The sequence below is a fragment of the Lissotriton helveticus genome, chromosome 8 (assembly GCF_964261635.1).
Source record: "Lissotriton helveticus chromosome 8, aLisHel1.1, whole genome shotgun sequence".
NCBI classification, from domain to species: domain Eukaryota; kingdom Metazoa; phylum Chordata; class Amphibia; order Caudata; family Salamandridae; genus Lissotriton; species Lissotriton helveticus.
Genome location: NC_136069.1, coordinates 423,312,334 through 423,336,514, shown reverse-complemented (window position 1 = coordinate 423,336,514; position 24,181 = coordinate 423,312,334). Strand labels below are relative to the sequence as shown.

Below are 24,181 nucleotides of genomic sequence, written 5' to 3'. Positions count from 1 at the left end.
GAGCTGTATTAATCTGAATCGAGCTGATAGACCCGCCTCCCGTGGTGACGCCAGTGCGGTGTTCCAGTCTGTGTCATCCATGGAGCCTAGCTCAGATTCCCACCTCTCCTTCAGCTGTTGCAATGGATCCGGTAAATTGTTCAATAACTTGCGGTATGTGAGTGATGTGGCGCGCGCTTGCATGAAGTCTGTGAGAAGTCGGTCTTCCAGAGGTGAGGACTCCGGGACTATAGATCCCGGTTCAATGACCGCCATGAGTGCATGCCGTATTTGGATATATCTGTAAGTCTCATTGGGGCTTAATGCATATTGTTGTTGCAGGTGTTGAAAAGGGATCATGCCAGCAGAAGTCCACAGGTCTCCCACCGTCGAAATACCTATATTGTCCCATTGGGTAAATCCCTTACTAGATCTAAGACAGCCTAATTGTTTAGTGTCCCACAGTGGAGTGAGCTTGGTTATGACTCCCTTCCATTTAAGCCGTGCCAGTGCCCTGTGCCATATTGCGACTGTGTGTTTGGTCGGACCGAGTAGTTTCCTGGCGAGGCTTGGTGTGTATAGCGGGGCCAACAAACTGTGTGTTCCTAATTGTGTTCTGTCTAAAAAGTATGCCGGGTCATTCTGTGGGGCATGGATCCAGTGATTAATAACTTTGAGTTGCGATGCCCAATAATAGAGCTCCACATTTGGTAAGGCTATCCCTCCATCGTACCACCCACGGTTAAGCTTAGCGTGCGCTATTCTGGGCGGACTCTCTCCCCATAGCAACTCAGTCACCATTGCCGTTACTTTTCGGAAATATGATGGTGGAATGAGGACCGGGGTGTTTTCCAGCACATAAAGGAGGCGCGGCAGTGCCATCATTTTGAACAGCGCCGCGCGCCCCAGCAGTGTAAGGGGCAAGGTCTTCCAGTGTCGTACATCCGCCCGCAGACGGGTAAGGGGAGGTGTCAAGTTCAGGTCGTAGAACGCATCTGAGTCACTAGTGACCTGGATGCCTAAGTATTTAAACGAGGCATCGGCTATAACCAGCGGGCAACTGTTAGGGAGGAGTGGCGCCGGACCTTTCAGTACATAGATTACCGATTTCGTCCAGTTGATCATGTATCCGGAGTGCAGTCCATGCGCATCACAGATTGCCAACAAATTCGGAATGCCCGCTTCCGGTTGAGACAGATAAATCAGCATATCGTCGGCATATAGGGATATCCTGTCCTCCCAGGCGTCTCCCCATGTAAGACCTTTTATTAGTGGGGTAGTCCTAATGACAGTAGCCAACGGTTCCAGCACTAGGGCGAACAATAGGGGGGACAGTGGACATCCCTGACGCGTCCCCCTGGCCAGGGGGATCGCCCGAGAGATGTGGCCATTGGCCGCCACATGCGCCACCGGCTCCATGTAGAGCAGTTTGATCCAGGAGATAAATTTGGGACCAAAGCCCATACGAGCCAGAACCGCGAATAAGTATTGCCATTCCACCATATCAAAAGCCATTCTGGTATCTAATGATAGAATGGCCGCCGGTTCCAACAGCAAGTGGGCTCGCGCCAGCACCCCGTGTACACGCCGGAGGTTTAGTGCCGTGCTTCTGTGCGGCATGAAACCCGATTGATCCGGGTGTATCAGACCTTGTAAGTGCGGGGTCAGTCTGTTCGCAATTAGCTTCGCCAGAATTTTGGCTTCTGCATTGAGCAGTGAGATTGGGCGGTAGGACGCACAGTCCGTGGGCGATTTACCTGGTTTTGGGATAGTTACTATGGTCGCTATCCGTTGATCTAGGGGTAAAATCCCCGTTTCTCGACACTCCTCAAACATGGCCATCAGTGGCGAGCACAGGGTGTCCGACGCTGCCTGAAACCACTCAACTGGAATCCCGTTAGGGCCAAGTGCCTTACCCGTACGTAATGCACCAATCGCCGTTCGGAGCTCATCTTCCGACAGATCCGCCTCCAGTTCAGTCATTACCTCTAACGGTAGAGTGACGACCGGTATGTTTTGCAGCGCTGCTGTCGCCGCCTCAGCTGTAACCGCCTCTAGTGGGTTGTAGACCGTTTGATAGTGGTCAGCCATGATTTCAACAATCTCGGAGGGACGTGTATGGTACGTCCCTTCCGGACCCTTTAATTGTAGAATATGTCTGCTTCCCTCACTTTTTTTATCTAGCCAAGCCAGTAGTTTGTTGGCTTTGTCCCCTACATCATAGATTCTTTGCGCAGTCGATTCAATGTTTTCTACTGTTCATCTCCTGAGGAGATCGCCATGTAACTGTTGGCTTAGGTGGAGTGAGTGACGTGTATCTTCCGATGGGTGCGCCATATGGGCCACATTAGCTTGCTCCAGTTGTAGCTCCAGAGCTAGCAGTTCCGATTTCTGCTCACGTTTGTGTCGCGTTATCGCTGCAATCGCCTGTCCCCTAAACACCGTTTTATATGCTTCCCACAAAGTCGTTGGGGAGGGCACTGAGGCTGAGTTTTCCGTGAAATAGAGCTTAGTTGTTTTCTGCAAGTCTTTACGGACGTGGGGAATCTTGAGATAACCGGGGTAAACGGGATAAATCCTCGTACGAGTTATCGCTGCACAGGACATGGACATAGTCAAGGGGGAATGATCTGATATACCTCGGGGTCGTATCTGCACATCATGCACCGTAAGTCGGCCGCCCCCCAGTGTAAGGAAGTAATCAATACGGGATAGGCAGTCGTGTGTGGCAGAGTAGTAAGAGTACTGTTGGTCCTCGGGGTGTAGGTGTCGCCATATGTCCACCAGCCCTTGTGCCTCAACAAACTCACTAAATCTGGACAGGCTAGGTGTCTGCGCCCGGGTCGGGAACCTATCACGTGTAGCATGGGCCAGCGCGTTGAAATCACCTCCCACCACTAGGTCTCCGTCGGGGAGTTCCAGGAGGAACTTTCCCAGGTCCGGAAGCGCAGTCGCATGTAATGCCGGTGGGATATACACAGACACCACATTGACGGAGACTCCCTCCCATTGCCCACAGGCCGCTGCAAAGCGCCCATAACCATCAGTCTTGGTAGTCTGTAGAATAAATCGAGATGTTTTCTTCAGTAAGATGCCAGTCCCACGGGACCCCGTAGTGAAGTCCGAATGTGTGATCATACGGTATCCCCGTCTATCTAGAGCCTTGCTAGCTGCACCCACTAAATGTGTCTCCTGAAGGAGGACCAGATCGCAGCGGAAATGCCTAATATTTTGAAGAACCAGCCCTCTCTTCACCTTATCCCCCAGACCCCTGACATTCCACGACATGATCTGTATTGGTGGCACAGGCCCCGCTCCGGGATCATCGATCACGTTACTGGAGTGTGGCAGTCCTGCCATTGTAAATCTTTAGTCGCGAACTCATGACTCGTAGGGCCTGGTAGTGTCGTATCTGGTGTGTACCCAAACCCAGGGCGCCCCTCATTTGCAAGCAGTGGCTGGCCCAGCGACTTCGAGACAGCACCAGGCCATTCGGTGTGTGTAGGTAGGCACATTGTGACTAATGTGGATTTCAGTGTAATCAGCAGAGTCAAACAATACAAACCGATAATTCGTAACAACCCTCCCCTACCCAAAACTCCCCCCCTCCCTGCTTCCCTGCCACACGGACTCAGAACTGCCCGCCGCCCCAATTTAGCAGAGTGCTTAAACCCACCCAAGTTAAAGTACAAAGTTACTTGCTCGTTGGGGGTGAGGAATACTCCAAAGTCAGCGACCCCTCATACCCTCTGCAGAGGCCCTCAGCCCAGCGTCCACGGCAGCACAGGCAACAGTCTTTCCATCAAAGGAGTCTCGTACCTGCCGTGTCACTAAGAATCGACCTCCAGTTCAGCATCAGTATTGTCTCTGAGCGGCGAACTCCTTCCGGTCGCCAGGTCGTCCTCTCGAGCTTCGCCATGATTCACCAGAAGCTGATCCTTGTTACTTTGCCCCCGACGTCGGGATTGGGAGGTTGGTCGCCAGCCGTCCAGCCAGTCCCGGGCAATCTCCGGATTATCGAAGAACCAAGTCCTGTTTTCTGCCACCACCCGCAGTCTAGCCGGGAATATCATGGAATATTGGATCTCCCTCCTTCTGAGCTCCTTTTTTATGTCCATGAACGTTTTTCTCCTTCTTGCCACCTCCGCTGTGTAGTCCGGGAAGAATGCCACGGTGGAGTTCTGAATCCTCACGGGTGGAGACACCCGCGCAGCTTGCAGGATGGCATCCCTATCTCGGAAGTTGAATAATCTCGCCAGGATCGGTCTAGGGGACGCTCCCGGTTTAGGCTGACCACCTGGCACTCTGTGCGCCCTTTCGACCGAGAAGAACGCAGACAGGCCTTTAGGTTGGAGCTGCGAGTTGATGAGTTCCTCCACAAAGAGGTCAGTCGCTCTAGTACCTTCCGACTCCGGTACTCCAAGAATTCGGATGTTGTTCCGCCTGGAGCGTCCTTCCTGGTCATCCAGCTTCTCCTTCAGCATTTTGTTCTCAGCTGTGACTGCCTCCATCGCCGTCTGGAGCTCTGAGACATCTTCCACCAGAGATTTTGTGACCAGCTCCAGCGACCCCACTTTTTCGGCCATTTTGTGGAGGTCTGCTCGAATGAGGGTGATTTCAGTCGAAATAGAACCCACCGTAGACTGGACCTGCGTGAGTGCTCGCATCACGTCATCCAAGGTCGCCTTTTTTGGCCCCGCATTGTCCGTCGACCTCGTGGAGGTGTGCCGCCCGTCTGCCTGAGGGGAGGCTTGTTTGTCACTGGTGTATCGTTCGATACGCGTCTGGGTCGTGCCGCCCTTAGCGCCTTTTCCTGCCATGATGTCCACCTCACAACACCTCAAGCCAGCTGGAGGGAAGGATCGGAAGAGAAGAGGCTGACCACGGGCACGGGCACGCCCGCAGTTCAGCCAGGTCAATCAGCCGGATGTAGATGGGGACCGCGTCTCAGTCAGTAGCGGAGATGTAGCCACAGTATACTTGCCCCACCAGGCGGTCCGCCCCCTCTGACCGGTCCGTGCCGCCCACGCGCCACAGGGCCCCGGCCGCGACACAGCAAGGGGTCGTAGTACGAAGAGTCACTTGCAGCGCCTCACAACAATGGCGTCCCTAGGCACCGCAGTGGGCCCGCGCCACGCGGACGGGGCGATCAACAACAAGTCCGACGTTCATGCCCCTCAGCGCCCGAGCCGCGCAGCCTCACGTCTCAGACTCAGCGTTCAGCGCTGCTTCTCGGCTCAATGCGCGCGGACGGCGGAGAGGGGGGGGGCGAGCTCCGCAGGCTTTCCACAGCCCCCGTAGATCTTGTCCGCTCCGGCGGCCGACACGGATGGCTCCTCACCGTGTTGTCACAGTCGGCTCCGCACGGCGCCCCAGCCCTCAGCTGTCCCCTCGTCCCTCCAGCAGCTCAGAATCTCCTGTGCGGTTCACGCTCGCAGCCAGTGTCGACAAGAGGCTCGTCGTATTCTCCGCGGTGGTCCCCTCCAGTCCCGGCCACTTCCGGTCTGCCGCCGCCGGGCCGATCACACTTCCGGTCGGCTTCACCGACCACTGGGTCCCCCGGATTCAGGCCTGCGCTCCGGGCTCACCGAAACTCGGCTGGAACTCCGCTCCCAGGCATCCGATTTTCATCCGGTTACCTGCCGCCTGCACCGCCCGGCCCCGGGCCGTCGGTCCCTCCGTCTGAGGTTCAATTCAGCCACGGATTATTATACGGATAGTTGGAGAGGCCGCTTCGTGATCGGAGCTAGTCCTCTAAGCTGCCGCCATGTTCGGCCGCTAGCCACGCCCCCTGATTATGTTTAAAGAAGGCACATATAGTAACTTTTAATAAATCTATCTGCATGGTTGATCAACCTCAGAGTTTCCTCGGTTGCATAACACGAGATAACTGTACCATATTTGAACCAGAGTTCATTGCATCATGCTGCACTTCTTTGAATGCATTCTTATGGCTGATGTGTTGGTTCTTATTGTGTTGGCCATCTTGAAATGGTAAAGCAATAAGAAAGTATGGCAAAAACTTTAAAATATGGCTATCCACATAAAAGTTGTCCACCCACATGTGCACAAACATTGGTAAAGCCAAGATTGGTCATGTGCCAGCGCAAAATAATGGGCGGATCTACTGGTTTCTAGTGCTTATTTACTTGTCTGTACCGATTACCGAAGGAGACAAATCATATGCTTGTGTTTTACCCCCTGGTCACACTTGCTGATTTCTTCCCACTGGTTCTTTGGGTTATGAAAGGGTGACCCGTTAAAACCTTGCCTGTCTAATATCGTGTGGGTGAAAGCTAGTCTGATCCATGCTGTAGCGGCTTGCAGTACCATCTCTAGAAGTGATTTTAGGAGGGGGCACGCATGGGGCCACAGATTAAAATGGCGGGGTAACCTACAATGGGCAATCATGACAAACACATATAAATTAATGGGAACATTCTAAGCAGACTATGAAGCAGTACTAAGCTCTGTGGTGAGGGTTAGTGATCTTTGGAGTGTCTCAATCACTCCAATTCTCCTGCCACCACTTTGTTCTGCAGTCTCTTGGTAAGACACTTATGTTAATTTCTCCTGATATCTTTCTGAAACCCTCGATCTGCATATCTCACACCTCATCTCTTTCCTCTTCAGCACCCTCTTGTCACTTTCTTCTGCACATTTTTACTTGCATCTCCTAACACTCTCCTCCCCACACACAACACACCCACTCACCCATATGCACGGCATTTTCTTTAAATTTCACCATGTTAATATTTTAACAGCCGTGCACTTCCTTAAAGCACTTTGGCATGGAATTACATTTACAATTGGCACACCTGACCCTTGCTCTTCAGAGAGGCCAAGGATTGAAGGATTGAATGAGCAGTTATTCTGAACCCCATGTGATCCGTTGCTGGACAGTTTGAAAAATTCACACTTCCTTCGTCCTGAACTCTATAGCTCTTAATCATGGCCCTTTATAAACACCCACCCACAACCCGAACTCGCACAAACATACAGAGGCGACTCTTTTCACACCACTCAATATACATGAGAAGTGTTTTACATTAGGAAACTATATAAACACAAAAAATCAAATACTCTTAGGGAGCTCACGAGTAAGTAAAATATGAAATGCAGACAGGAACAAAATCAGTAATCCCAGGCTGAGATGCCAGTGTCTTATTTTGCTGGCTGCAGTTGTCTCCTTGATGATGAGTCTAAAACAATTACAGATGGAGCCCCAGCAAGCCCCCCAAGCGACGCCACCAGTTGCTCTGCTGCTGCTGTCTGATAGGGAAAATGGAGCATGTATGGCTCTGGGCCAGAGTGGGGAGTGAGGGGTGGACCCCGGAGCCTGATTGAGGCAGACAATAGATAGAGGCGCACCAAGTATAAGTGGCCCCCTCATTAGAGAATTGTGTAGGTAAAAAGTTGCTCAGGTCAGACAGTTTTAAATGTGTAAAGTCATGCTGCATAAGCAGTTTGCAAAGTATGGAACACTGCATGGGTTTCAGCTTGCTGCAGTCAAGGTTTGTTTTAATATCAGGGAAATCAACACTAAAACCAGTGTAGCGACCATAAAACAGGCCCAAGCACAGCCAAAAAGGCCCACACACTGACCGGTAGCCCAGCCATTGGACACTGCCTAAGTGCTGTATAGGTCAATCTGACCTCCTGGCCCCATCATCATGATTGGTGTTGGATTTGGCGCTTTCTGCAGGGTCATCCCCAAACTTTTGCCCTTCACCCCTTGTATTTTCTGAATTTTGTATTTGTTGGCCGCAGGACTCTGTGCACCTTACCACTGCTGACTAGTGCTAAAGTGTGTGTGCCTGCTCCCTTAAATATGGTAAAATTGGCTTATATCCAAATGACACAGTAAAGTGTCACGGTTTGTATCCAGGATATGTAAACAAATTCTACTAGTGGTCGTGCAACACTTATTGTGCCACTCACTTAAGTAGCCCTTTAAAACATGTCTCAGACCTGCCATTCCAGCCAGTGTGCAATTTTAAACTGCCAATTCGACCGTTCAAAATTAACCTATTAACCCTTGCTTCATCATATAAATAAGCCACTCATAATGTAGGCCTTAAACAGCTTATAGGGTAGGGTGCTTTGTATTGAAAAGTTAGGACATGTGTTTTTTAAGTTGTACATGTCCTCCTAGATTTATTTTTCACTACTGTTAGGCCTTCCTCTCCCATGGGATAACATTGGGTACCGTAGTACATTTGATAAGTGCCAACTTTTTGGGGGGGATATATAGAAATGTCATACTTGGTCTCAAAAGAATTGTAATTTCATTGGACTTCAATTCTGAAAATTCCACTTTTAGAAGGTTGGCATTTTCTTGTCCTAACAATTTGGTGCCTGCAGCCTGGGTTCTGAGTCACATAACTATGAATACAGTGGCAGTAGGCCTTTGTGTATTCCTCCCATAGTGAGACAAAGGGGGACCAGGTGTTAGCAGGAAGGGCCATCCTTTCAGGATGGGAGGTGCAGAACAGTTCCCTGCTCTACTTACATTTCAAAGAGGCTGCCTCCAGCAAACTCACAATGTACATGATATCAGTCTTTATTAACACTAGGCCTATTGGAACCTGGGAAGGGGCGGAAATTTCCAGAACCAGATGTGGGGGCGAGGGGTTTTGAAATTTCTCCCACTTCAAAGGCTGGCCCAGGTGTAAAATGTAACCCTCTTCAGTTCACTTCTGGGCCTGCAGATGACCCCCATTAGGACTGGGTTGTACTTCAGAGGACTGCCCTGCTGTCCGAGACCTGCTTTGTACATTAGTAGACTGACCTGCTGCTACCAGAGGACTGCACTGCTATTTGAAACCTGCTTTGTACCCTCAACGGACTGCCCTGCTACGCTCTTCTCTGTAACAGCAAATCCTGTTTAGTTGCTCCTCTTCCAAGGGGTATCTGGCATTGTGGAGCCCTCAACTACTACAGCCGGCAGCATTGTTTCGATGGAGATTTTCGATTTCCAAAAGCGACTAAGTCCGAACATAGAAATCTTCACCACAACTTAGTCTAGTGGCTCCCCGATGACGTGCCTCCACCTCCCACTCCGTAGGCTGCCTTGCGCTGCTGAACTTTACCTTCTTAGCAACTTATTTTCAAATTTCTTCTAAGTTTGTAGGTAAATTAATCCACTGCATGTATCTGAACAACGCTCCATCGCGGTGATCCATAACTTTTAACTCTGTCCCTATCTCATGTTACTAGATGCCGCAGTTGGCGCTTTACTCTTTTAGGTGCTAGTTTTTACTAAAAACTTTTAAAAGGTTCTACTGATTAGATTTTTGTTGTTCTGGTGTCATATAAAAAATGGCTCTATTTTTCTAAATTGTTGAGGGATTTTTCTTGTTATGTTTCTACTTTATTACCGATTGAGTGCTGCATAAATACTTTACATCTTGCCTAGTGGCGGCCAGCATGGTTCGCGGATGGAGGGGCGGGCACACGGTGGATGAGGTGTGATGGGGGGCACATGGTGTGCATATAAAGAATTACAACTAAAAAAACTTAGCTTGCCGCTGGGTCCCGCGTCTCTGCTCTTGCTCTCCTCGTGGAACAAGAAGCAGGCCCCACTGAACAATCACAACACTGCAATGCTGCATTGTGATTGGTAAGCATCCATGCTCCCCTGACCAATCTCAATGCTGTAGTGCAACTTGTGATTGGTCTGAGCATCCTGGTTGGATGCTCAGCCACGTAAAGGGGGCCTGGGCATGTTCTCCATGCAGGCTGTAATGCAGCCTGCATGGAGAACAGGGAAAGTGAGCATGACTATTTTAGGCGGCCCAAGAGGGTTGGCCAACCAGTCATGTGCACTTAGGAGTGGGCAAACCACTCCTCCCCTTACCTGTTACGAGAGCAGAGCAGCCCCACTGACCCACCCGCCGCAAAGCAGCAGGAAGCATAAAATGATAATAATTTAAAGTTATTATCATTTTATGCTATTACTTTGCACTGCTTAAAAGCAGTGGGGTGTCGCTCCTCCCCCATAGTGGTGTAGCCGCCACTAATCTTGCCTCTATGTTAAGCAACCACAGCACCGAGACCACCCTCATCGCCGCCACCGACGACATCAGGATCCTTATGGACAAAGGAGAAACAGTCGCCCTCATCCTTCTGGACCTATCAGCAGCCTTCGAAACGGTCTGCCACCGCACCCTAATAGCACGCCTCCATGACGCCAGAATCCAAGAGAAGGCCCTGGCCTGGATCACACCCTTCCTCTCTGGCAGAACCCAGAGCGTCCGCCTCCCACCCTTCCGCTCCAAGACCACCGAGATCATCTGCGGCGTTCCTCAGGGATCATCCCTCAGCCCGACGCTGTTCAATATGTACATGGCACCACTCGCCTACGTCGCACAACAACATAGCCTCAACATCATCTCCTACGCCGACGACACTCAGCTGATCATCTCCCTCACTGAACACCCCCACACCGCCAAAGCCAACCTCCACAGAGGAATGAAGGCCGTCGCCGAATGGATGTAGAACAGCTGGCTGAAGCTGAATTCAGACAAGACGTAGGTCCTCATCCTCTGCTCAAACCCCTCAGCCTCAGACGACTCCTGGTGGCCGACATCGCTAGGAACAGCCCCAGAACCCACCAACCACGCACGCAACCTAGGGATCATCCTCGACTCCGCCCTCACCATTGACCAAGCAGGTCAACACCGTCTCCGCTTCCTGCTTCAACGCTCTCCGAAAGCTCCGCAGGATCTTCAAATGGATCCCCTCAGACACGAGAAGAACCGTCACCCAGGCTCTCGTCACCAGCAGACTGGACTACGGGAACGCCCTCTACGCAGGAACAACAACCAATCTCCTGAGACCGCTGCAACGCATCCAGAACACCTCGGCACGACTGATCCTCGACATCCCCCGACGCAGCCACATCACACCCCACCTGAGAGGCCTGCACTGGCTCCCCGTCAACAAGAGGATCACCTTCAAACTCCTCGGCCATACACACAAAGCCCTACACAATGCCGGACCATCATACCTCAATGACCGACTCAGCTTCTACACCCCCACCCGCAAATTCCGCTATGCCACCCTCGCCACAGTCCCACGCATCCGGAAAACCACCACCGGCGGCAGATCCTTCTCCTACCTCGCAGCCAAGACTTGGAACACTCTCCCTACTGGCCTACGACAGACCCAGGACCTGCTGGCCTTCAGAAGACTTCTCAAGACCTGGCTCTTCGATCAGTAGTAGCCCCCCCCCCCAAGCGCCTTGAGACCCTCACGGGTGTGTAGCACGCTTTAAGCTGCCAGACGGTTAAGCACAGTTTTTTTGTGGTTTAATCAAAAACACAGTTTCCTACAATTAGGCTTCACATTAATTAAGGTGCGTGCTCCGTTTGCATGAGGTAAGGCCTCCTCCGTTCTTGTTACGTTCAACACCTTTACATTGTTGTTTACAGTAATTTTTACAACAGGTTTGCATATTTTGAAGAGGACCCTTTTACAGATACAATTGTGTTGTACTTTCTACTTGAATAATCTACAGTAATAAAGTAAGACTGTTTGGTTGTGGTTTTGTTAGTAGAATTAACAGCTTGTCACCATTCTCCACAGGAGCTGACCCGACGCGAGGTTGAGTACATTGCGCTGTCCAGAGACACGACCGAAACGGATTTAAAACAGCGGAGGGAGATCAGGGCTGGAACCGCCTATTACATTGATCAGGCAAGTCTCGCCCATGTGGCTCCTTTAAAGTTGACGCCATTGTACAATTTCTGCTTCTTCCTGACTGCAGCAGAAGGAGCTCGGGGAGAGGTGTCAATTGGATTCCAGAAGGATTGCTAAGATGTGTCACTAAGCGTTTGATTTTGCTGTCACCTTCTAAATATAGTATTCAAGTGTTAAGTAAGTGAAACAACTGAGGCAAGCTCACGCGAGTTTCAGCAAAATCAGGGTTTTGTTTCATTTGAATTGTTATTTGTTTGAAGACAGGTGTCTAAGTGGAAATGCTTAAATTTATTGTGGGGATGGGAGGCATCAAGCACTTCTGTAGGCTGGGCAGTAGTTCATTATATAGTCTGATGTGAGGCGTGCAGATTGCTCTTCAGTCATGGCCGGACAGGCCTTTTGTTCTCAAGGCATTTCCCCGGTGGTCTGGAGGCCTTTTAGGCCGGTTTTGAAAACCCAGGGGCGCTCCTGGTGCCTCTGTCACTTACCCCAACTCCTTGGGGCTACTTGCTGCAGACAGTGCGAGGCTTCCAGAGAGTGAGAGAGGAAGGTAAAGGTAAAGGTAAAGGTAAAGAGAAAGCGTTCAGGGAAGGACAAGAGAGAATAAATGGATAACAAGCATTTACAATGCAATGGTCTCGGCGTTATTAAAGGTAGAGCTATTGGCATTGCCCATGACATTTTTCTTCATTTTTAAAAAACCCATAAATAAATGGTATTGTCATTTACAATGGCAATAGGTGAGCATTAGAGAGTAGTAGAGAGTATTCACAGAGCCACACACACACACACAGCTCCACACACACACACACATAGAGCCACACACAGAGAGCCACCCACACACACACAGAGAGCCACCCACACACACACACAGAGAGCCACCCACCCACACACACAGAGCTACCCCCCCCCCCCACACACACACACAGTGCCACACACACAGCCACCCACACACACAGCCACCCACACACACAGCCACCCACACACAGAGGCACCCACACACAGAGAGACACCCACACACAGAGAGCCACCCACACACAGAGAGCCACCCACACACAGCCACCCACACAGAGCCACCCACACACAGAGCCACCCACACACAGCTACCCACCCACACACAGCTACCCACCCACACACAGAGCCACCCAGCCACACACAGAGCCACCCAGCCACACACAGAGCCACCCAGCCACACACAGAGCCACCCACCCACACACAAAGCCACCCACACACACAGAGTCACACACAAACTTAAACACCTCTAGCAAACACAAAGCCTTTCCACTTAGCATACATTAGCACGGACAGTGCACAGCCACAAACTGTCTCATCCTGCAGTAGATCAATGATACATGCCGCATCTGGAGCACCTTTCCATTCAACATGCAGGCACGCAGAATGCAACTGGGAAATTTCAAGTGCAGCAAAGCATTGTACTGTACAGTACTAACGTATCGTACATGTTGAGTACTAAAACATACCCATTCCAGCCATCATCTGGCTACTGTATGCACCACCAGTGCCCCCCTGCTGTAGAATTCAGGAACACTGTCACCAATGAATAACGTGCACTGCACTAGAGACGACCCCATAGTCACTAGTGTGCACTATTCCGCACAAGCTTTCTTGTGTCAGGTGATCCCTGCCCCCCCACCCACATGCACACATACCCGTCGTGCAGGCACCAACAGCAGCATGTCAGTGATGTGCGTGCAGAGCGCCAGAAGCAGTAAGCAAACCCTAGTGACAGGAGTGCACTGCATAAGAGACAACCTCCGTTACCAGTTCACAGCACCAGCACATCAGTGACAGGAGAGCACTGCAATATAAGCAGCACCCAGCTTACAGGCGTGCATGGGACACTGTACTAAAAATAATCCCCCCTCTCCCAGTGTCAGTCGTGATCTTCACTAGAGGCAAGCCTCGAGCACGGGCATGCACTGCACGATAAAAGATCATCATTGACAGTCGAGCACTATAACCGAGATAATCCACCCCGCCCCCAGTGGTTGTCCTGCACAGCACCAGAGACAGCACCTCACTGTACCACAGCCAAATCAACTCTTGCCCCCAAGTGACTGAAGTGCACTGCACTATAGATACCCCCACATTCATAGGATTGCACTCTACCATACAAGCCTCCCCGTGTCAGGCGAGCCCTGCATCAGCGACAACAGAAGCAAAAGGGCAGTGACAGACGTTCAGAGCCCCCCGTGGTTGTCGTGCATTCACCAGACACAGAACCTCAGTGAATGCACTGCACAGTGCCAAGAAGCCCTTTTACATTACAATTGCCCTTTTTTTTATTAAAGCCCATTCACCCGTATCTCCACTAATTTTTGGGTATTCTGACCCCACCCTGGAAAGGAATTTATCCCTGAAATTACTTGACAAATCAAGTGTGAGTGGCGGTATGAAAGCTGGTGTTTGTGTTCCGTGGCTGTCTTGTCTTGCAGAGGGCCTGCGCGCTTCCGCTTCACATAGCAGGGGCGAGGGCAGTGTGGCTTTGTGGCTAGGAGGACATGGGGCAGTGCAGTTCATTTGAAACTCATTTACTGTGTGACCGAGCGCCCCCTGTAGTTGTATGGAGCATAACGGCGAGGGGAGGGTAGAATGTGGTGAGACACGGGACTGATGCAGGTGTGATATTCATACCGGTTGCAAGCAATCGCAATGAGCTATAAATTCGAGTGTTCTGTGGTCTAGGGGGGACCTTCCTGGAGATGGGGCACGAGGCATGAAGTACCCCGAGTCTCTGTTTAAGACGTGGGGCGCTACATCCGTCAGGGAACAATCTGGCTGAAACCAGACATTTTCAAGCACGCTGTTCTGCAAACAGTTCGCAACTCTGCTCTGTTGTTTTTTTGTACTCTTTTAACGTCTGCGTGGGTTTGGTGTGTTTGAGGTGGGGGCTGTACTCTGGGGAATAAAAAGCTGCATTTTGCAATCCGGCAATAGCATTGCAAAGGTGTCGCAGCGCTGCGGTGTAATCGCAAATAGGGCATCTGCTGTTTGCCCGCGTGAGCTTTGTGTGATGGGAACTCCCAGGCTGGGGTCCTTTCACAAGAAGGATGAGAGAAGCTCCGTGTTTAATGCTCAGTGTTGCTTGAGGGAAGGGCACATTTTTCAGGCTATACTATGTCCCATGCCAAACTGTATCTCCTACTCTTTAGGGGCCCGCATTGGGAGATTTTACGGGGCCGGCTTCTGCTTCCCCTTTGCACGCGGGCTAGTTGTGGGGAGGCAGCCGTCCTGAAATACACAGAGTCGGGGAAATGGTATTGTGTTGTCTTCAGTGGAAAGGGCAATTCGAGAGAAACGTCAATTTGACAGACCTCAGCCAGTCTGCGATGTCGGTGTCTTTTAAGCACGAGCTTCCTTGGCTTTGGGGTTCTCACCTATCGCGCGATCTGTGGTGCGCTGCCCCCTCCCAGGGAGCGGCGCTGGGCAGGAAGCTGTCAGTGGTGCCCCTTCCCGTGTGTGGCAGCCATTTGAAGACTCGTGCAGTGCCAGAGGCTGGCATGGAATAACTCACCGTCAGTACACTGGGCTGGGGGCATGGGGGAGGTTTGCATCTTCAGAGAGCCATTACACCGCCCCCCTCTCGAGCTGGACTTGAGGTGACAAAGTGCACAGACCATTGTGAGTGCACACCTAAATTCCCTTTCCTGTGGTAGTTAACTGGATGTGCCCAAGAGCAGCCTGGCATCTGCGCCGCGCTGGGAGTCACCTTCTAGGCAGACGTCGGCCAGCAGCAGGCTCAGCAGGGCCAGGGCTCGCGCGTCCATGGTGGTCGTAGGTGCACGGTGTGATCTCTAGCAGGGTAGCTGTGCTCTGAGTGAGGGGCCATGCAGGGCTCTGAAGACCTTCCTCCGGGGGAGGGGCCGCCTGATTTATCACCGCTGGCATGTTATTACATCCGTCCTCTATTACAGCCTGCTGCGGGGAGGCGGCTGCTCTGCACCGTCTGCCAGGGATTGGGGGAGCAGGCAGGGCAGCTCGCAGTAGTTCGCAGCGCTGCAAGGCACACAGCTCTAGGCACACACTTTGAAAGTGAACAGCGGGTGTGGCACCCGATCGTTGGAGACAGACATTCTATACACAGCCCTGGAAGACACACATCTCTGCTAACCCTGCTCTAGGCACACTGCCCTTGGAGATACACAGACGCGGAAAACACAGAGCTGTAGGAGTCTGGCAGAAACCCAACTCTCAGAGGATGAAACCATCTCTTTTCATACTTCTCTGGGAGGTAGGTAACTGCACGTTGGAAGGTGCTGCCACTGGGAACCTCGCGTCCACCAGAACACACGCTTCTAGACACACATGCCTTAGAGTTACACACAGCTTTGGGAGGCGTACGTTCATAGATTTCCAAAGCGATGGAAAGCGTAGCTGATAGACGCACAGCTCTAAGAGGCCTACATCGTAAAAAAAAATGGCGGCCGCAACTCCGAAAATTTTCGGATTCGGGGGCGTATTTGGCCGTCCATAAAAGGGGCGGGGCTTAAAAGTGGAAAGAACAGCACCAACACGCCCCCGAATCCGAAAGAGACGGAGCTTCTTTCGAGGGACGCCTCTCTCCTCCAATGGCTGGCCTCCGTTTAGGAAACCAGCCAATGGAGGAGAGACGAGGAGAGAGGCGGGTTTAAAGCACCCACTGAAAGACATTAATTCTCCGACTTCCGGCTGGCAAGCCAGCCGTCGGTCCGAGACCTAAAAAAGGGCAATAGCTCAAGGAGACGAGGAGCGCTGGCCGATTTGAGCATGTTAGCCTGGGCTGCTTTTGGGTTCCCAGTCTGGGCTCAGCTATGCCAGACCCTAGCATGGGCCTTGCATGAACACAATTTGCACCCCCGTAGTGAAACAGTTTCCAGTGCCGCAAAGGATGCTCTTTAGGGTTAGTGATTTCTCCGTTTTGTCCATACATTAAGGCTACTGATGGCCTTTTTAGGGTAATCTGCCTTCTAAGAATCAAACCATCTTCCACAGGAAGACCATAACAGAGGTGGTCCCCTTCCATGAGCAGAGCAATTAAATAACTAACTAGTGATTACTTCTCAAAGAGGATTTGAGACATAGTTCACAGTGCTCGACCTAGTTTCTCAAAGAGTTCTGTATTTCTCATTTAGGAAACGTGTCCCCACATTAAGAATAGCCTTAATCATTTTCCAACACCAGCAATCATGTGCCCTTTTATAGGTTTGGCTTTATCTACGCTTATGCAAAATACTTTTAGGGATAAATGAATAAGTGGCAGCCATTGTTGCAAGTGAAATGGCTAGCTTTGAGATTGTTTGAGCTGCCAGGGTCATACAATAGAAACTGATCATATTTTAACTTCTACACAACGTTGTTGAGACATCATTTTCAGTTTTCATGGTATGGCTCTGATAGCAAAATATTTTTTATTGTCTGCCTCATAAGTCTACTTGTTTGGTCATGGTTATAACATTCAAAGAAAGCTGACTCCCAGCCTTAGTGAAGACTACACTGATTTGTTACAGTGTTTGAATCAGCTTAACTGTATCGGCCTTGATAACAGCAATATAAGTTTCCTCTATGTTGCAAAAGCAGAACCTTTTTTATGTTCTCAAAAGTACATTGTAAACTTCAAATGTAAATTTGATTTACAAAAATTAAGGTTGACACAGTTAACATGTTCAAAGAGCAGTGTGTAAGAATGATTGCCAGTTCTATACATATATATTATATATACACACCATGTTTCTGATGGATACTTGTTACTGCAAATTCCTCACCTTTTGAATTCCCCCAGTCACCAGGCAGGATCCATATTAGTTTCCAGCTATTTCTACTATGCACCAATAGGTGATGCCATTGGAATCTGCGGCGGATTCGTCCCACCCCTGGTAATGGCAGCATGGAACCATATAGAGGCGCCAGCCTTGCACACCGACGTCTATGTTGGACTGGAGCGCCACTCCCTAAATTTGTTTCCACTTTACTGACCTCCAAAGAGAAGTTCTACCCAAAGACAGTGTTTTAGGGACAATTCCCCAAATACTACAGTTCAAGCCTTGCTGTTCCTGCAGGAAACAGATGTTGGTCATCATCAGGACCGCCGAATGCAAGTAGTCTGGGTAGCTTGCCTGTAATGGAATTGGATGCCTCAGTGGACCCTCCCACCAAAGAAGGTGTTTCCATTGCTGATTGCTGTGATTGTATGCAGTGCAGCAGAGTGTCTACAGCTTACTACTGAAACTAAGACTAATGTGATGACTGAGATTTGAAAGCCTTGCTCTTCATCTGTGGCTCATAGTTTTTCTTTCAGTGACGCCCTCCTTGACACTTCTAGTAATTTGTCCCACAGTGAAACGCAACAGACCTTATACGGGTGACCCAGCCTTTTTGAGTCTGCATCCTTAACCTGAAATTCTTGTAATGCAGGTTTTGTCCAGCAAAGTAAGACTCAATTCTTCTCCTAATGCTCAACCTGACAGAAACTAAGTCCATTGGCGCCGTTAGCAAGAACGTATTTCCCCCCGCTAACTTGGCCTAACGCTCCTTGAATGCCTTGTCTCTGCTAGACAGATACACTGATGCCTGCTGGAATATGATGAGCGAGAGCTTGACCTCTCCCCTCACAGAGTATTGGAACACTATTACCCAGGTGGAGAAGTGTGGCTCAATGGTTAGAGCAGCAGACCCTGATGCAGAGGTCTAGCCCGGGAACAGGGTTCAATTCCCGTCTCAGCAGGTCTTGGGCTCAATTTCCTCAGACCTGATAATTCTCGCCTCGGTGCCTATTCTAATCTTGGGTCCCACTCTGCAACTCTGGGCAATAGCTTGCTTAATCTCCACAACGGCCCCAACAACGCTAGGATGCCTGGCTTCACCTTAGGGGTGCCCAGGAGTGGGCACTTCACAGGGAAAAGCCAGGAAGGGTTCCCGACACCACAGGCTGCATAGGCCGAGCTATGGGCACAAGTGTGGTCATTCATCATCATGCCTAGATGGCACCACAGGTTGTTCTGAGGATGTGCAGACATGCTTCTAAAATATGCCCTTTGAAACCAGGCATATTCAGTTCGGGAGCAGCTCAAAGATAGCCATGGCTTGTTCCTTGGGTTTTCTAGCCCTGGGTCTTCACTTTTTCCAGAAGTTCAGGGTTTGTTCATGGGGCCACACTTATCGCCAAAACAAACTGTCCCAGCCCATCTAGCAGTCGGCTCAGTCCTTTAGGGCATCAAAATATTGTGATGGCGTTGAGGATGGGGCCCACAGCAGCATGGCCAGTCCTCATCTTCCTCCTCTCCTGCTGCCACCTACCAACTTTGATTCTCCCCTAGAGAGTCACTTGTGGCCAGCGGGGGCAGAATAGGAATGTTTCTTCTACTCAGCTGGCACACAGCTACCTCGGGCCAACGGTTTCTGTTGGTTATAAGACAAGCTTATGACCTTTCCTTTCAGCCAAACCCTGTCAGATGCTGTTCGGGGGGGCCATGGAGCAAGACGGGGCTCCTTGCAATGAACTGTGGGTTTTGGGGTCGTTTGTATGTTCTCAGCATGGCTCTGAAAACTGGGCCAAGTTTAGAGTTGCCTCTCAGCGGCGCTGATGGCAAGCAGTCACAGTCCTCTCAGGGAGATAGCGTGGGAGTCCTTGAGCTCAGAACCCAACAGTCACACAGCAGTCAGCAGTGCAATAAGTGAGGGTCCAACCAGGTGCTTGACTTTCAAGAAAGAAAAGTACTTTAATACAGACTAGAATGGAACATAATCTAGAAATCTAGTCACAACACAATTTAGTATCCTGGGCGATGTCCCTCTATCCACTCTGTTCCCCCAGTTCCCCTTTCTGGTCTAGGCTGTTCCTCCCGCCACTTCGGGATTGACTATAAACATGATAATGGCTCAGGTCCTAAAACATCTAGAAGTCAACAATAAGTACCACATACCCACTGCCCGGAGATTCATCCCAACACACACATTAGCATGTCACCTCTTAGCTTTTATAAAAAAACAAATTCTAATAAGCTGTGAGCTGCCGCACAGCTTTATAACGTAATTCTTTATTTCCCCTCCACAATCACACAATCAGTCTCATGAGCAGACACCCTTTTGGGACCATCATGCTCTGTCTTATCAGTGGAACTGCTTTATGCCATTGAAATATTTTTGTTTTCTCACATTTTAACTGAATTCCATCTATTGTTTTTTTAATTAAATATTTTTATTTAGAATTTCTATACAAAACCACAAAAATAAACAAAAATACAGAGACTCTTCTTGGTAAGACCGCATACACTTGAACATTCCTCTTACTTCTTTGTGTTACATTGTGTGAGGGCTTTTACTTTCACAGGGTTTACACCCCAATATGACATATAAAATACTGTGACACTGGAAGACATTTCCAAAGACATATTTCTACCTAAATTATTCTAACACCAAATATAGGAATTGTACAAATGTAAAGCACTGTAGCAAACCTGGGGCCTATCATAGCTGTCTTCTCCCATCAGTCAGACTCTCTTAATACTACTAAACAGGAGCGTCTCTACTTTTACCATCATTGTCTTTGGCAGCCATATATATTCCATATAGTTCCCAAAAGTTCTTAGGACGATTGCTTGGTGGAAGGAGTTCACTATAGTTTTCAGTCTGTGTACAGCAGTACACCATGTCTCTCGACCAACTGTCTATAGTGGGGATCGGGCCACGGGACCAACAAATTGTCTCCCTACATCTAGCCATTAGCAGTCCCATGCCAATTAAACGTCTGATAGATTTAGGCAGGTGTTTAGTATATCCCAGTAGTGCCAGTGCAGGGTCTGGAGTAAGTTTTTCTTTAGTGATTTCCACCAGTGTCTTAAATATTAATACCCAAAAGTTGGCAATTCCCGGGCACAACCATGAAAGAAATCAGCCGGGGTAGTACCACATCTTTCGCATTAAGCCGAGTCCCTCAGCCCATACCTATGCAATCTTTCAGGGGTATAGTATATTCTATTTAGAAATTTAAAGTGGATCAGCCTATACCTGCCATTCAGAGGTTATGTTTCGTACTTTCACAGCAGTACCTCCACATTCCATCGTCTATATCATCCCCAAATCATTCTGCCAGCCGGGCTTTAGTATAATGGTTGGCCCGATAATCCTGTGCTGATTTATATAACCTGGACACAATCTGCACCGGCAATTCTGTTTTTATCATGAATGTGAGTGGGCCCAAATCAGGTGGCTAGGCGAGGTCGCTTCCCAGAATTTCTTTTAACGAGTGCCTCATTCTGTGAAATTGGAATCTATGTAACAATGTGTTATGTTGACCCTGTGTAGTCACTTCAGCCCACGTTTATGCCATGCCCTCATCAAACAGTTTCACAATCTTTGTAATATTTATAGCATTCAGCGCCCAAGTTACTCCCCCATCTGTGCATGCAGGTAGCCAACGACACCATTTGAGGGGAGCCAATGGAGAATATAATAAAGTAAAAGTAAAGTCCACATTTGTAAAGCGCACAATCACCCGTAAGGGTCTCTAGGCGCTGGGGGCCGTCGGGAAGATTAAGCGAGCTATTGCCCAGAGTCACATGGTGCTGGGCTAACCTGCCGCCGGAGCCGGGGATCGAACCGTGGTCCCCAGATTCCAGCGTCAGTCGCCCTGGCCGCGGCGCCACACCTCTCCCCAACATCACTCCAATATGACTCCAGCTTGCAACTTAAGAAGATGGTGCCAAGCATGTACGGTCGAATTGATTGAATCGAGAATCCCAGTTCTGCGGTTCAGAGGTTTAAATAAGAGCGGTGGGCAAAGGAAGCGGCGTTGCGACTCCTTTATCAATCTGGATGTGTGGTGTGTCTGCAGGGCCATGTATCCAAAAATGAGCATGTGCGCACTGCGCAACCCTATAGAACAGGTTCAGATCCGGAGCCCCGAGACAACCCATACGATAAGGCAACATTAGTTTATCCCATCGTACCCTAGAATGTTTCCCTGCCTAGGCAAGCCTGAGTAGTAGCGATGTGAGCGTGCGAAAGAAAGAGCCAGGGAGGACCATCAGGGTATTAGCAAACCGAAACAAAAACCGTGGCAACCTAACCTTTTTCATTATTGAGACCCTACCCAAAAATGAGCATGTGCGCACTGCGCCACCCTATAGAACAGGTTCAGATCCGGAGCCCCCAGACAATCCATACGATAAGGCAACATTAGTTTATCCCATCGTACCCTAGAATGTTTCCAAGCCTAGACAAGCCTGAGTAGTAGCAATGTGAGTGTGCGAAAGAAAGAGCCAGGGAGGACCATCCGGTAATTAGCAAACCGAAACAAAAACCGTGGCAACCTAACCATTTTCATTATTGAGACCCTACCCATAAATGAGAGTGGCAGTCTAATTCAACGCTCTACGTCGTCTTCCAGCGTACTAACTGCAGCTCCATAGTTTTCTTGAAATACTACCTCACAGTCCGTATGTACTTTGATTCCCAAATATCTCACCAGGCCTGTCATCCACTGCAAAGGAAACTCGGGGGTAAACTGCACAGTGGTGGGAGCGAGTGGGAGTGTGATTGATTTGGTCTAGTTAACCTTAAGGCTAGACAATGTGCCAAATTAGATCACCTCGCGGAGGACTGGGGACAGATTGTGTTCAGGCTCTCGAATGTAAAGCAGCGTATCATCTGTGTACATGGATATAGCTAGCTCATACCCCGGGTAGCGAATACCTCTGTGTCTGTGGTATTCCAGGAACGCGCAGGCCAACGGTTCCGTAATAAGTGCATAGAGGATCGGGGAGAGCGGACATCCTTGTCTCTTACCTCTGGTGATACGTATTGTGTCTGTTATCATGTCCCCAATTTTCATTCTAGCAGTCGGATTATTGTACAGAACATACAACGTTTATAGAAATATGGCCCCCAGCCCTAATCTCGTTAAAACTTGTCCCATAGAAGACCATTCGACCGAATCGAATGCCTTCTCCATATCAAGGAAGACTGCAACAGCTTGCACTTCCGGTTTGATATGTTGAATCGCGCTGAATACTGTTCTTAAATTATACGTCAGGTTCCTCCTGGGAACAAAGCCGGCATGTTCCGGAGCAACCAACAACGGAACAAGTGGGGTCAAGCGATTTGCCGACACACACCCTGTCAGTAGTTTTTCTGGTTTCAAAAAGACAACAATAAGAGCCTCTCTCATAGATGGGGGAAGCTGACCTCTTTCATAGATCTCTACGAACAATTTGCTAAGATGTGGAGTAAGTAAGTCCTTAAACTCCTTATAAAAGGATACCGTTAGTTTGTTTGTGCCTGGAGTGCTGCCGGCTCTCATTTCTGATAGTGCTGCTGTTATTTCTTCTACTTCTAACGGGCGCATGAGGTATTCCCCGTGTGTATTCATAAGCCAAGGGAGTTTGATGTGCGACAAGTAATCTAAAATCTGTACGTCCAGTTCTCCAGCTCTAGAGGCATACAATGTAGAATAATAGTGCCTACATCTGTCAGCTATGTCCAGTGGTGTTGTGATGGGTTCCCCCTGTTCATCATTAATTACCGCCACCTCTGCTTTCTCCCTTCACTTTCTTAGTAGTGACGCCAAGACTGAGCCCGGTCGCTTGCCTTCTCCTTATGTGCGGGCCATTGCATATTTGCCTAAGTGTTTTAGTTCAGAGTCAGCTGTGTCGTGAAACTCATTGAGTAGCTCTTGGAATTCCCTCTGCACCTGATCATCGGCGTCGGATTGTCGTCCACTTTCTAGCATCTGTAGTTTGCCCTCCAAGTCTGATAGTTGTTTTCACAGCGCCCGAAGGACACCCAAATGTTTAGTCATAGCGATTCCTCTAATGTAGACTTTGAAAGTTTCCCATACAACGGCGAAGGTGTTTACGGACCCTATATTGTGTTCGAAAAAACTTTCTATCGCTTCCGCAATATCAGCTTTAAATACAGAGTCTAATAGGGAGCAAAGGGGGAATCTCCATGTGAAAGGTGGAATGCGTTTGCCTGAGCTCTCCAAGACCAAGAGCACTGGAGAGTGATCTGACAAAGTGCGAGGAAGTACTGCACAATCCCGGACCCTCGTGTACAAATCCCCAGAACCCAACCAATAGTCAATTTGTGTGTGTAGGTTATGGTATGTACAGTAGTGTGTATACCCTCCCCTGCCTTGAGATCTCGTTCTCCAGACATCTAATAGATCCAATTGCGTCATCGCCCCCGTGATTGCTCGAGCAGTTGCAGAGGGGCGTCTTTCCGGGCCTCCCAACCTGTCCAATTGTGGGTTTAATACACAGTTAAAGTCCCCACCCCATAATTGGTAAGCCATCCCGTGCTGTCGCATCTTCCCAACAATCTCTCCAAAGAACTTGGGGTTATCGTAATTCGGGCCTTATATGTTAACAATAATCAGATCTAGCCCGTTCCAGCTACATCTCGAAATAACATATCTCCCATCTCCATCCGTTTCCAATGGCCAAAGCTGCAGTCCCGACTTCGGATTTTATCCAAGTTATGACGCCCTGTGCATGAGAATTGA

The 24,181-nt window shown here is 49.6% G+C and overlaps 1 protein-coding gene across 1 annotated transcript in view; it reads left to right on the top strand.

The window, feature by feature from the left end:
* VWA8 (von Willebrand factor A domain containing 8) overlaps positions 1-24,181 on the top strand; it is a 1,418,144-nt gene that overhangs the window by 207,509 nt on the left and 1,186,454 nt on the right. The window contains exon 4 of the mRNA XM_078657276.1: positions 11,569-11,679. Coding sequence (XP_078513402.1) covers positions 11,569-11,679 — 111 coding nt within the window. The remainder of the gene's footprint in view (positions 1-11,568; positions 11,680-24,181) is intronic.